General features: G+C 36.7%; 1 protein-coding gene across 7 annotated transcripts in view; it reads right to left on the minus strand.

Moving 5' to 3' along the window:
- Positions 1-14,142, minus strand: part of ATM (Serine/Threonine-kinase ATM-like protein) — a 150,700-nt gene that overhangs the window by 60,047 nt on the left and 76,511 nt on the right. For all 7 annotated transcript variants that reach the window (XR_005480102.2, XR_005480103.2, XM_039022968.2 and 4 more), the window contains 9 exons: positions 11,748-11,869; positions 11,567-11,636; positions 10,249-10,376; positions 9,590-9,731; positions 9,375-9,515; positions 8,867-8,965; positions 8,706-8,752; positions 8,145-8,322; positions 7,838-8,059 (listed from right to left, as the gene is read on the minus strand). Coding sequence is in view for 5 of the 7 variants with exons in the window: in XM_039022968.2 (XP_038878896.1) it covers positions 7,838-8,059; positions 8,145-8,322; positions 8,706-8,752; positions 8,867-8,965; positions 9,375-9,515; positions 9,590-9,731; positions 10,249-10,376; positions 11,567-11,636; positions 11,748-11,869 (1,149 nt within the window). In the remaining 2 variants the exon portion in view is untranslated. The remainder of the gene's footprint in view (positions 1-7,837; positions 8,060-8,144; positions 8,323-8,705; positions 8,753-8,866; positions 8,966-9,374; positions 9,516-9,589; positions 9,732-10,248; positions 10,377-11,566; positions 11,637-11,747; positions 11,870-14,142) is intronic.

Here is a 14,142-nt window from a genome sequence, read left to right on the forward strand (position 1 = left end):
ACAAGGGAGCATGGATGTAACGTCATACTTCAGCAAGATGTCATTGTTATGGCAAGAAATGGATCTATGTCGGGAGATCATCTGGACCTGCCCACAAGATGGAATTCAATACTCCAAGATAGAAGAGGTTGAGCGTGTGTATGATTTTCTTGCCGGGCTACACCCCAAATTTGATACAGTTCGCAGTAGAATACTAGGGCAGAAACCAATTCCGTCTCTCATGGAGGTATGTTCAGAGGTTAGATTGGAAGAAGATAGATCGAGTGCAATGAACGGACCAAGTGTTACCACTATAGAGTCAGCTGCCTTCGGGGTGAAGTCCGCTGGAGCTGATGGTGACAAGCAGAATAGTAAAACACCCCCAGTTTGTGAGCATTGTAAAAAACAGTGGCACACGAAGGATCAGTGCTGGAAATTGCATGGTCGCCCTCCAAATGGTAAACGTCGCCCTCCGAATGACAAGTCGAAATCTGGGCGTGCTCTAGTGGGTGAATCAGTTGAGGGGGCTGCACAACCTCAGACACAGCCTCCAGTGACTAATCCTGGTGATTCAGGTACCGTAGGAATCGGAACAGTTGCTCAATCAGGTAACCCTCAATCCTTTAGTTTCCTTGCTAAGGGGAATGAGTTATGGATTCTAGATTCAAGAGCAACCGATCACTTGACTGGCTCATCCGACCGGTTTCTCTCATACTATCCAAGTGCTGGAAATGAGAGGATTCGAATTGCGGATGGGTTCTTCGCTCCTGTTGCTGGAAAAGGCAGACTGTCACCATTTCAGGGGTTAACTCTGCAAAATGTCTTACATGTGCCCAAAATTTCTTACAACTTATTATCTATAAGCAAAATAACAAAAGATTTGAACTGTAGAGTTGTCTTCTCACCAGATACTGCTTTGTTTCAGGACTTGAGCTCGGGGAGGACGATTGGCACTGCCCGATATGACAGAGGCCTATATTTCCTTTCTACAGATGCTTCCTCCAGAAGCTTGTTTAGGACTAGTCTTTTATCTTCGTTTGCTATATCTGAAACAGATTATTTATTGTGGCATTTTCGTCTTGGACATCCTAGTTTTCAATATATGCGGTATTTGTTTCCTCATTTATTCCATAATGTGAATGTTTCTTCATTATCTTGTGATGTCTGTATACGTGCTAAACAACCTCGCGTGTCATTTGTTTCTCAGCCCTATAAGCCTACCCAGCCTTTCCACCTGGTCCACAGTGATGTTTGGGGTCCCTCGAGCATCGCTACCCTGTCTGGTAAACAGTGGTTTGTAACTTTCATTGATGACCATACCCGACATACATGGGTATATCTCCTTGCTGATAAGTCCAAGGTTTTATCTACCTTCAAACAGTTCTATACCACTGTATTAACACAGTTTAACACAAAGATTGCCATTCTCCGAAGTGACAATGGTCGTGAGTTTGTCAACCACACCTTCCAGGAATTCCTAGTGTCAAAAGGGATCATCCATCAAAACTCGTGTGCATATACTCCACAACAAAATGGGGTAGCTGAACGAAAAAATCGCCATCTCATTGAAGTTGCTCGTTCCTTGATAATTCCAGCGTCTCTTCCTTCGTACCTGTGGGGAGATGCGATTCTTACCGCAGCTCATCTAATTAATAGAATGCCTTCATGAGTTCTAAAGTTTCAAACCCCTCTTGAATGCTTCAAAGAGTCCTATCAGTCTACCCGTCTTATTCCTGAAGTTTCTCTTCGTGTGTTTGGGTGTACAGCCTTTGTTCATACTCATGGTCCACATCGGACTAAGTTTGCTCCACGAGCTAAAACATGTGTATTTGTCGGGTATCCCCTTCATCAGCGAGGCTATAAATGCTTCCATCCATCTTCCAGAAAATATTGTCACTATGGATGTCACGTTCCTTGAAGACAAACCGTTCTTTCCCGTTAGTCATCTTCAGGGGGAGACCACGAGTGAAGAGACTAACAATTCCACGTACTCCATACCCATTAGCCTCAACCTTGAGCCTAGTCCGAATATTCCTGAACCTGAGCTTAGTCCCAATATTCCTGGACCTAGTCTACCTAGTCTTGAACCTAATTCTGCTCCTGTTGTTCCCGTGTCGGTTCTTCCTACTAAACAAGTGCCCTGGGTAACATATTATAGGAGGAATCTCAGAAAGGAAATTCAAGAAACCTCTGGTGTTCCATCGGAAAGTGTCCAAGCGTCGGAACCAGCACAAGTTCAAGATCCCGTTGTTTCAAAGGAGTCTTGAAGAAAAGTCTGGGAACATAGAAAATGACGAAATGAGCTCAGAGAAGGTTGAAATTTCAGGAAGGGATGAGATGCTGAAAGATCTTCAAGAGGATGCAGAATTGTCTCAAAAGTCCGATACTGAAGAGGGACAGACGAAAACTGACAACTATGATACCACTCTGGATATGCCAATTGCTCTGAGAAAGGGAACCAAGTCATGTACAAAATACCCTTTGCATAGCTTTCTGACCTATAGTAACTTATCTCCTGTTTTTAAGGCTTTTACTACTCAGCTAGATGCTCTAACAATACCTACCAGTGTACATGCGGCCATGGAAGTTCCCAAATGGAAAGCAGCAGTAATAGAGGAAATGAAAGCTCTTGAGGCAAATAAGACTTGGGAGTTAGTAGCTCTCCCTAGAGGTCACAAAACAGTTGGTTGCAAATGGGTGTTCATAGTGAAGTATAAGTCTGACAGAACACTTGAGAGGTATAAAGCCAGGTTAGTTGCTAAAGGATTCACTCAGACGTATGGGATTGATTATTCAGAAACTTTTTCCCCAGTGGCTAAGTTAAACACGATTCGTGTTCTTCTGTCTGTCGCCGTGAATAAAGATTGACCCCTACATCAACTAGATGTAAAGAACGCATTCCTAAATGGTGAGTTGGAAGAGGAAGTTTATATGAGTCCACCTCCAGGTTTTGAAGCTAAGTTTGGGAATCATGTTTGCAAACTCAGGAAGTCTTTATATGGGTTGAAGCAGTCTCCTAGGGCGTGGTTTGATAGGTTCACCGTGTTTGTTAAGTCCCAAGGGTTTGTTCAGGGGCATTCTGATCATACCTTGTTTACCAAAAAATCACCCTTAGGAAAGATTGCTGTGTTGGTAGTGTATGTTGATGACATCATCCTATCAGGGGATGATACGGCAGAAATTGCTAAGCTAAAACAAAGGATGGCAAGTGAATTTGAAATTAAGGATCTTGGTAGTTTAAGGTATTTTCTAGGGATGGAAGTGGCAAGATAAAAAGCAGGAATATCTGTTTCTCAGCAGAAGTACACTATGGACTTGTTAAAAGAAACAGGAATGACCGGATGCAAACCTATTGACACTCCTATTGAGGTCAATAGCAAACTGAAAAGTGTTTCGGAAGGAGTTCCTGTGAATAAGGAGAGGTATCAACGCCTAGTAGGAAAACTGATTTACTTGTCTCATACTAGACCCGACATCTCCTATGCTGTGAGTGTAGTAAGTCAGTTCATGCAGAGTCCATATGAGGAGCACATGGAAGCTGTGACTCGAATTTTGAGATATTTAAAGTCCACCCCTGGGAAGGGCTTGGTATTCAGGAAACATGACACACGAAGCATCGAGGCATATACTGACTCAGATTGGGCCGGATCTGTGACTGATAGAAGGTCAACCTCAGGGTACTGTACCTTTGTATGGGGAAATTTGGTAACTTGGCGGAGTAAAAAACAGGGTGTAGTGGCCAGAAGTAGTGCTGAGGCAGAGTATAAAGCTATGAATCTGGGAGTGTGTGAAGATATCTGGTTGCAGAAAGTTTTATCTGATCTTCACGAGAGTAGTCCTGGGCCTATGAAGCTGTATTGTGATAATAAGGCTACCATCAGTATTGCGAATAATCCCGTACAACATGATAGAACCAAACATGTTGAAATTGATAGGCACTTTATTAAAGAAAAGTTAGACCGCGGAGCTATTTGTATTCCCTATGTACCTTCAGTCCAACAGTTTGCCGATGTTTTTACGAAAGGGTTATCGAGACAGACGTTTGAAGCTTGTATTAGCAAGTTGGGTCTTGCCGATATCTATGCCCCAACTTGAGGGGGAGTGTTGAAATACGTTAAAATTAGCCCTAAGGGCATTTTTGTCTTTTTACTATATTTGCTAAATTAGGGTTTCACATTATTCTATTTATATCTGAGGTTGGGTCTATTGTAAATAAGACATAAAAAATAATGAGTTCTTTTCTACCGTGGTTTTTCTTCCCTGAATTAGGGTTTTCCACGTAAACTCCTTGTGTCGTCTTCTTTCCCTATTTCAATAGAGCACATAAACTTTAAAGCCAAAGCCAACTGAAGACCAATGAGAAGACGAGGAAAGAAGTCATTTAAGACCAAAAGTGTGAGGATCAAACCACAAAACAAACCAACTTCTAAACTGCCGCAACACCTCCTGGATTTGATCTTTACTTATTGGGAAACACCACCTCCTGGATTTGATCTTTGGTTATTGGGATGACCTTTGGAGCTATTTGATTCAACCCCCACATTACCTTTATAATCATTTGTGCGCCCAATCAAAGCACTACTAGAATCAGATGACGTAACTGCTTCTATCTTCTCGGTACAAAGTATTCGAGTGTAAGCTTCTTCCGACGATGAGATATTTGAGCTTGACAACACTTAATCTTTGGCCATCTCATATTTAGGTGCAAGACCTACTAAAAAACTCATGACAAACAACTTTTCACGTTGAGCCATTAGAACTTTTGGATCCGTGTTGATTAGCATCAAGGCATTGAATTCCGCACATGTATTTTTAACCTCCATAAAGTAGCTTATAAGAGATTTTTCTCCTGATCAAGTTGGTATAAAGTCTTACAAACATCAAATACTCTATTAATATTCTCTTTCAAGGAAATCCAAATATTCCAATAGTTCCTTGACTGATTGAAGTGATTTACTAGTTCAACGATTTCACGGTCAATAGAATTCTTGATTTGTAGAATCATTCGTTAATCATACCGCCACCAAATCCTTTTATTAGCATCAATCGGTGGCTCTTCAGTGATGTGATCATCCATCTCCATGCTCCTAATAAAATGGCGAACATTTGATCTCCATGAATAGTAGTTGGATCCATTCAACTTGTGTTCAGTTACTTTTGACACCATAGGGACAATCTCAGACATGACTACTAGTTTCTTATCAGTCATTACCTAAAAAAAAATAGACATCAGACAGCAGAGAATCAAACCCTATTTACCGAAGAGATGTCTTTACAAGCAGTGAGGATATCTATATATCCCAAACAAACACACCACCAAGAAGAGTCAACAAAACTGAGGAAACCCACAGGAGACGAACCAAAACAGGTGGCACACGCGCCTACACGCGCCGGCGCGTGGACCGACGGCAGAAGGGAAAAAGTGGCGCATGAGCCTCACGTGCTGGTCAAATGGAATCCGAACTTTGGGATTCTGTAGATCGGCGACTGGGCTCCTCGACGGACTGGGCGGTGTCGAAAAACTACCTTTTTTCTTTTCCAGGCGGCGGCGGCAGCGGCTGGCTGCGACGGCGACGAACGAACCGAAGACAGCGGCTATGAGCAAAAGTGTAAACTCACCCCTCTACAAAACCCTAAACGTAACACAAACGGGTTCTAAATTCTCAAACCCAAAGGTTCACAAAACCCTAAGTTTGTTTAGAGGGCTCTGATACCATGTAAAACTCTTAGGTTTGAGAGAGAATCAGAATATTCTATTCATTCACCAAAGATATGAATATATACAAATGTACAAAGTATAGAAAAGGAAAATATAACAAAATATTTACAATAATGGAAAACCCTAACAATATAATTATAACAAAAAGGAATAATCACTTCCAAATAGAAGTCTACACTGGTGCAGATTGGGCAACAAGTCCTACAGATAAAAGATCTACCTTTGGTTATTGTTCCTTCATTGGAGGAAATTAAATTACTTGAAGTAAAAAACATAATGTGGTTGCCAGTAGTGCTAGAGCAAAATTTATGGATCAAAAGGATACTCAAAGAGTTGAAGATTTTTTTGTCTACGCCTATACGAATTTATTGTGACAAGAAAGCCACAATTTCTATTGCCCATAATCCAGTTCTACATGATAAAATAAAACATGTCGAGGTTGATAAGCATTTTATTAAATAGAATATTGAAGCAGAAACAATATGTATTCCTTATCTTCCTACATTAGAGCAAATTGCTGATGTACTAACTAAAGGTCTTCCAAAGAAACAATTTGATAGATTGATTGACACGCTGGCTATGGAAGACATCTTCAAACTAGCTTGAGGGAGAGTATTGGAATTCCATATTAATTTATCTTTTATTGTTTTTATTCTTTCCATATGTAAGAGGTCTTTCTTCTATATAAGAAGACCCAAATTGTATTCTATAAGAAAAGGATTTTATTCCCTCAAATTCTAAAGGGAGATTGCTCACTCATGTCTAACACTATGGATAGGCTGCAAAAACACGGTCCTTGGTGCTGCCTCTTTCCATCATGGTGATACCTTTTTCAAAAGAACCACGAATCACCCAACCACTTGTTCATCACTTGCCCTTTTGTGGCCAATTTTTGGTAGGAGGTTACTAAGTTTTTCGTTGGTCCCGAAATACCCCCAATGACTCTCGATTGGATTTTATCTTTGTGTACTGACCATCCTTTCAAGAATGACAAAGAAAGAATATGGACCAGTATCATCTCAGCTATTTTGTGAAAGATTTGGAAGGAAAAAAATGGTAGGATTTTTCAAGACAGGCAAATCTTCTAAGGAGAGAGTTAGCCATTATGAATGCTTTCTTTCCGTGTAAAGATATAAAAGCCGTCAAGAGCTATAATTTCTCTTTTCTTATTTCAAATTGGAAGCATCTTTTGTATACCCTTTGAAAGGGCCCTTTTGTGTATTCATGAATATTTCATTTATGCAATGAAATTGTATCTTATCCAAAAAAAAAAAAAAAATTATTTATTAGCTTGAAGGTCTTGTACTAAACAAATATCAACGGTTTTTTAAAGTTAAATTGGTTGTCATAGAAGGTTACTTCTATATTTCTTTCGTCATTTCAACTTTTTGTATTGTTACTATTATAGTGAAACCAAAATACATAAGAATCCATCACATCCTATATTTACACATATTTTAAAATTATCTAATTTTCCAATGTCTTTATCTCCAATGATATGTATTTAGATTATCTTATGTAACTGTTTTATATATTTAAACAATATGATACTTTTTACAAACAAAGTCTTTTTATTTCTTCAATTTTAAAAAATAGCTTTTTGTCTGGCTCAAAAAATTGCTGAACGTTCTTTCTTCGAGACAATCCACCAGACCCTACAACATTTGGGTGTGAAAGAAACTCGTGTTATATTAAATCCTAGGTAGGTGGCCACCATGGATTGAACCCATCACCTTTTGGCCCTTTATCAAACTTTTGTCCTCCTTTATATTAGTTCATTTAAATATTCTATTTGGTTACTCATATACTATGTTTCTTTCTCATTTAAAAAAGACAAAGTTAACAAAGGAAATATATTTTTTTATTGCAAAAATAATATTAGTACGAATCATATTTATTATTTAAATTTTTTGTCTGATTAAATATATTTAGTACAAGGATTATTTTCACACATTAAAGAACACAAATATTAAGAATAAAATCCAACACTTTTTTCCATAATTATTCCCCACTATTTTCAAGAACATATTTCCATGTGCATCATTATCAAAGTTTCAAAGCGCAATGAGCATCTTATTACGCCATTTTCCAGTTCAAGAAAGAGAAGAGAGAACCAGAAATGGGTCTTCATAGACTAACCTGGAGAACTTGGGACGTCATATCAACTATTTTAACAGAGTCATCCATCAGGTACCTTTTCAAATGTTTTAAAAGTTCAACCAGAAGGTCATTAGATATGCCAGTTTCAATCTCGAAGTTTATTTCTGAAGCACTGCCATTGACAACAGGCCGAAAAATGTGAATGGTCTTAGAGTCCCCAGGTAGATGGAAGACAACACAGTGTGGATCACCTATACCAACCTGCAAAACCAATGAAGGGACAAAAATATTTCAAAACTCATAGATATAATGTATTCCCTATTAGAACGATGTAGAAAATCAATACCCTAGATACAAAATCTGACACCAACTCCCTTATACAACTCGTATCTTCTGAACCACACATTTGCATAAGTTTCCAGACTGCATCTTCCACTTCATGATCATTGTGCCAATCAATACTTTGAATATTCTCACTGTGAAAAACTCGACCCCCAATCAGCTTCTTATGCAATGCTTTTAAACTGCAAGATAAGCCAGGTTGTAAAAGACATATCAGAAGCAACTCAAAAGCAATAGCACCATCTTCACCATATGTAGGCTGGAATAACCAAATCAAAATAAAAAAATAAAACACCAATTGAGCATTTTAATATCTAGAAACAATAGCAGAAGAGAAAAATCTGAGTATGGTATGTCACTAGTTCTTAATACGGTAAAAAATTAAAATTAGAAAAATGATAAAAAGAAGTTGAAGCAAAAGTCGTGGAGTAAGAAAAGAGGGGGAAAAATCTTTAGACCATATTGCATATTCTCTATATTGACCGGAGCACAACCTAATTCAAGATACTAGACCCATGGCAAACAAAATATCATATTTAAAGATATGCAACAAAATTAATTCTACCTCCATAATAGTAATCTTGGCGGTAGGTTGCCAGAACGCTTGACTAACTGAAAAAAAGATGAGACGTGGGACATGAGGAATTACCTAAATACGTCAAGGGGGATCTAATCTAATCCTTCAATTGAAAAAATAATCTCAAACCAAAAGCTTAAAACACGTACTCTCAATAAATGATCCCTCGGAGAATACCCTCTGCATAGTTCCTGATGGAATTTTCGAATATCATCAAACATATCCATGTCAGGAAAGGGCTCCAGTTCCTGCGTCACAAGGAAAAGAAAAATAAATAATCATGATTCTAAAAATATATGGCACAATATAAAATTAGATGTAAAGACACGTATGCCATCTGATTATAAATTAATCCTTCATATTCATAGAATGCAGAGTCAAATCTTTTACTTAAGAAACTGAAACATTTTATGAAAAAAGAATTACAACAAGCTTAAGAGGATTAAGGAATCCTCTACAAAGAAGACTGTGCTGCAGTAATTCAGTTTTCGTTCAACTAAACATAGAGATAAAGGTTGGTCAAATGGGAAAAACTGCAATCCCAGTTTCGAAAGTTTGTCCACATCAAAAACTTGAATCTTTAATCGCAATCAACTAGGGGAAACTAAATAAAAGCAATCAATAGAGCTCATTATTTAACAAATGGGAGAAACCTACTTTGACATAATCATGGAGAGATGAATCAGAATCCACTGTGAGTTGGCGAACCAAAGATATGACGTGAGTTGATTTATTGCCAAGAGAATCCCCATCAGCTTTAGAGGGGATGCAACATGCCACCAGCTTTGAGATCAAGAACTATGGTCGCAATGAATTAGAAGGCGGGCCAAACAACTAGGAACTCAAGGAAATAGTGAGCAGATTGTACATACCTGAAGTTGTTCTCCGAGGACTCTAGTGATTTGTTTGCTAGAACTAGATTGGAAAGATTCCAAGAGGATTGAAAAGATGCGACAACATTGGTCTTGTAACGATTTATTGTCAATGAATTGCCCAATCAAATTGAATAGGTAGCTGCATTAACTTAATAAGGTCTAACTAAGATCTAAGATGTTGGTAAACAGCGCATTAGCAAAATTCAATATAACATGTATGTGTATGACATGAAAGAACATCTAAAGAGACAAGGGGAATAAAACAAACGAAAAATTCAAGTGACCGACCACGTGAGATAAATAATATCTTCAAGGTTTAGAGTGTTGAAACCAAGACATGAATGTGTTGAGACAATTTTGCTTTAGAGTTTTTTTTTCCATTTCTTTCTTTCCTTTTTTGAAAAGAAAAGAATGGCTTTTCATTGAATTAATGAAAAGAGGCTAATGCTCAAAATACAATGAAACAAAATAAAACATGACAAGTACACTTAGAACAATATAAAAGAGTTATGCTTAAAAAATAAATGCATTCCAATTAAAATTCAAGTCTAAAACTTTAATATAAGAAACTTCATCTTAGAACTTATTAACACAGGAACAATACAAAAGAGTTATATTTTTAATAAGAGAATGTCATGAATACGAAATGCACTCACTTTGAAGTGCTAGAAACAACAGCTCTGTGACCAAGAATATTGATCAGCACTTCAATTGCCGCCAATCGATGAGATTTATGCCTGTGATGAATTGCTTCTGTGATTTTGTAGTGCATCTCTACTATAAACTGCACGAATACAACAGAGGTTTATTTGGTAAAATACATGGAATAAAAACAAAGACTAAACAAGGACAAACATAGAAGGGTTTCTAATAATAGTCCTTATATTGCAATAAACTATCTTTTTCAAAGTAAGAAACTGAAATTTCCTTAGAAGTTGAAGGAATTTACAAAGAGGAAGGACATGCCAGGCTATATGCCTTTCTCAAAGTGAAGCAATAGAACACTGCAAAAATAAACTATCTTCTTCAAAGTAAGAAACTGTTTGTCTCCCTCATTTTGTTCTTTTTTTTCTCCAAAAAAGAAACAAGTCTTTTCATGGATGGAATGAAAAGAGTTTAATGCTCTAAGTACAAAGAAACAGAATAAGCAAAATAATGAAAATAAACCAAGTAACCAAGTTTTTTTTTTAAACGAATCAAAGCAACGAAGCCAAGTAACCAAGTTCAACTAGCAAAGCCAGAAAAGAAAAGAAAATACAATCAAATACATCCCATATCGAAACAAATTGGCTATTGAACGAAGACCACTGAAACTGAAACTATGAGAACAACCATGTGGAGCAAGGACAAAGCAGAATAGTGAAAAAAAGATCAAAACTTCAAAAACAAGCTGAGGTTTCAACACTGCATCAAAAATCTTGAGACAATATTCTTCCAACCGAAGAAACTTCCATCAAAGGCAAAACTTGCAAACTCTAGGGTTTCTTTTTAGAGCTTTGGAAACGAAAGAAGCTTGAAAATGAAGTCGAAACAAACTGGATTCATCTTGTTCTGTTAGATTGGTGGTTATTGAAGGGATTCAATATCTTTTCTATGAGTGCTTCTTTTCCAAGGTTCTATTGTTTTTTCAAGACAAGCATCAGACTTAGCTTGTTCAATTTGAATTTGCCAGACTTAAAAGTTTCTTCTTCTTGGTGTTCTCTCACCATTCTATTTGCAGAATTTTCTGTCGTATGCTTAATGTGGGATTGTATTTTTTTCCCGTTTAATTATCTTGTATTGATCTATGTGTTACTTTAAGCGTACTTAGCATGTTTTTGTTTTGTTTAATTTTCTTGTATTTTGAGCTTTAACCTCTTTTCATTTATTCAATGAGAAGTCTCGTTTCCTTAAAAATAAATAAAATAAATAAATAAAAACAGACTACAAGCTGCGTAATACGTTTTTTTCAATTATTAAACATATAAATAATACCGTGAATACTCTGTCTGGACGGAAAACATTGATTCTGTCAATAACACCACTTGTTGTTTCTCTGTTCTCCCTTGAAGAACCAAGTTACAATAAAAATAGTCACGTCAGCAAAGTAGGAAAAACGAAAAGCTACAAAAGAAAATATATAAAGAACAGCAGGAGCAAGATAAGAAGATTTCACATTTCCAAGAAACCATCAACAACGGTTCGGATAGCAAGCGCGATAGTATCCTTTGGAAAGAATGGATTCATAGGTTCTGAAGTACATGATGCTAAAGCTAAGATCTGGCTGATAATGGACACCTACAAGCAGGTAGTAACAAGTAAAATGATTATAGAACATCTTAAGCAAAGTCTGTTTTCTTCAAAGATCTATCATGCTCTTTTTATTTTATTTATTTTAATTTATTTTGCCTTCTCCTCTGTTTATAAGAAACGGGAGTGAAATAGAGCTTTAATTAAGAAAAAAACCAGAGAGTTACGAAAGGGATCTCCATCCAGCTAAAAGCATGCTAAGAAATAAGTTACAAAGATCTTTAATCTAAGCGAGTCAAGAAAGACTAAATGATGTAATAGGATGGGGATATTTTGGTAAAATCAACTTAATCTTGGTTAATCCTTGATTAATTACATTTTAATTACCAATTTAGTTTTAATCTCTTTTAGTTATCCTTTTGGGACTCTTGTAATTCTCTAAAAATAGAGAGAGACTCCTTGTATTAGGTCACATTCTCATTAATAAAAAGACTCTTGATTTGATTCTTGGAGATTTCTCTCCTTTTAGTATTTAGACTACATCAAACTGTTATCAGAACGTCCGATCAGTGCCAAGCTATGTAACACCCTGAGTTATCATGTAAAGTTTACATTATTGTTTGGATAGTTTGGAATTCGAGATTTAAATAATTGGGATTTAATTTGGCCTGTGAATAAAAATTGGATTATTTTATTAAGACAATTTGATTTGTTTTATGTGGATGAATGATTTAAATTAATTTGTAAGGAAATTTTGGAAAGGATTAGGGATTTCGTTTTACAAAGATTTTGGAATTTGGGTAGGAAAATGAGGAAAAAAAACCATATAAACAGGGGTTATTTGAGAATAGAAAGTAAAAGAGGAAAAAAAAATTAATTCCCTTCTCTCTCCCTCTCAGTTTACGCATCAAAAAAAAAAAAAAAAAAAAAGAAGAGAATTCTTATTTGGCCTGTGAATAAAAATTGGATTATTTTATTATTTTGCTATACGACTGACGTGTGCTCCCTCGGGACACACTTACGACTAATCTATGTATCTTCGGGTTACACAATATGACTCATGCATGTTTTTCCGGGTTCATGTTTACAACTAATCTGTGTACCTTCGAGTTACATACTATGACTGATGCGTGTTCCTTTGGGGTCACGTTTATGACTGATATGTGACTCTTCAAGATCATTACGATTGATATGATATAGGTGTACACCAATGCCTAGATAAACTAGTTAACAGGTAACCTAGAGAGCCTAGTAACGGATCACTTATTGGGTATTGTTATACTTATTCTTTCTTCTTTTATGTTTTTCAAGCAATGACAGGAATGGATCGGCAAATGTCGGATGGGACTTGAGATAGATCCATACGGGGACACTAGAAAACACTTCTGCACTATTCATGTTCTTTTTTAGTTAAATGTTTTGAGATTTGAGTTTGTCGTCAGACGGAACAGTTTATGGTTTTGTTTTGTTTTGATCATTATTTTTCTATAAAGGTTTTGTTTTGGATCCGACCGAATGTTCTCTTTTTATTGTTTGATTGGCTTATTAAAACAATATTTTTTGTTTGAAATAGTCATTATTATCTCACTGAACTTATGATATAACAGTCAATATGTTGAATGAAAATGTGTTTAAGAGTAACGACCGATGTCAAAGTACTCGAAGGGTCAGGTCGTTACAAGCTAACTGCTACCAGGGGAAGACCGAGAAACTCTTGGCAACGCCAATTGCAAGAGGACCTTCGTGAGTTGTGCTCATTGCCAAACAACACACACCTAACTTGGGGGACCCTTTAAATTCAAGAAAATTGAGAAGAAGCTTGAAGAATCATCCAAGAACGGAATTTTATAGAAGATCTAATGCTTTAAGACAGAAATTACTATTCGTGCTATAAAGAACGACCAATTCAAAACATGTTTGAAAAAAAATTCAAGAATCGGTCCTACAACAATTTTGATGAAGAAACTTGTTCAAGGATACCCAATTTGTACATCGATCCCGAAGTATTAGAGGAAATGAAGAAGGGAGCCAAGAAAATCCAACATTTGTTGGAAGAGATGACTCAAAAGATGGAACAATTTTCGGAACATTTGCAAGAAAATCAAGAATCCATCCAATGGGGCTGTGAAATCGGGCAAGAAACGAATGGAAACGAAATCCATTGGAAAGATGAAGACCAATCGATAAAAAGAAAATTGAAGAAATTGTCGACAACAAGGTCAAAAAAATCATTAAGATTAACTCTGAGATTTCACAACATGAACCGGACGAAGAACAATCGATTAATGAAAATGATGGTGGAGACGTTGAAAGCAAAGGCA

This window comes from Benincasa hispida, chromosome 2 (assembly GCF_027475165.1).
Source record: "Benincasa hispida cultivar pf3 chromosome 2, pf3_genome.v1.1, whole genome shotgun sequence".
NCBI classification, from domain to species: domain Eukaryota; kingdom Viridiplantae; phylum Streptophyta; class Magnoliopsida; order Cucurbitales; family Cucurbitaceae; genus Benincasa; species Benincasa hispida.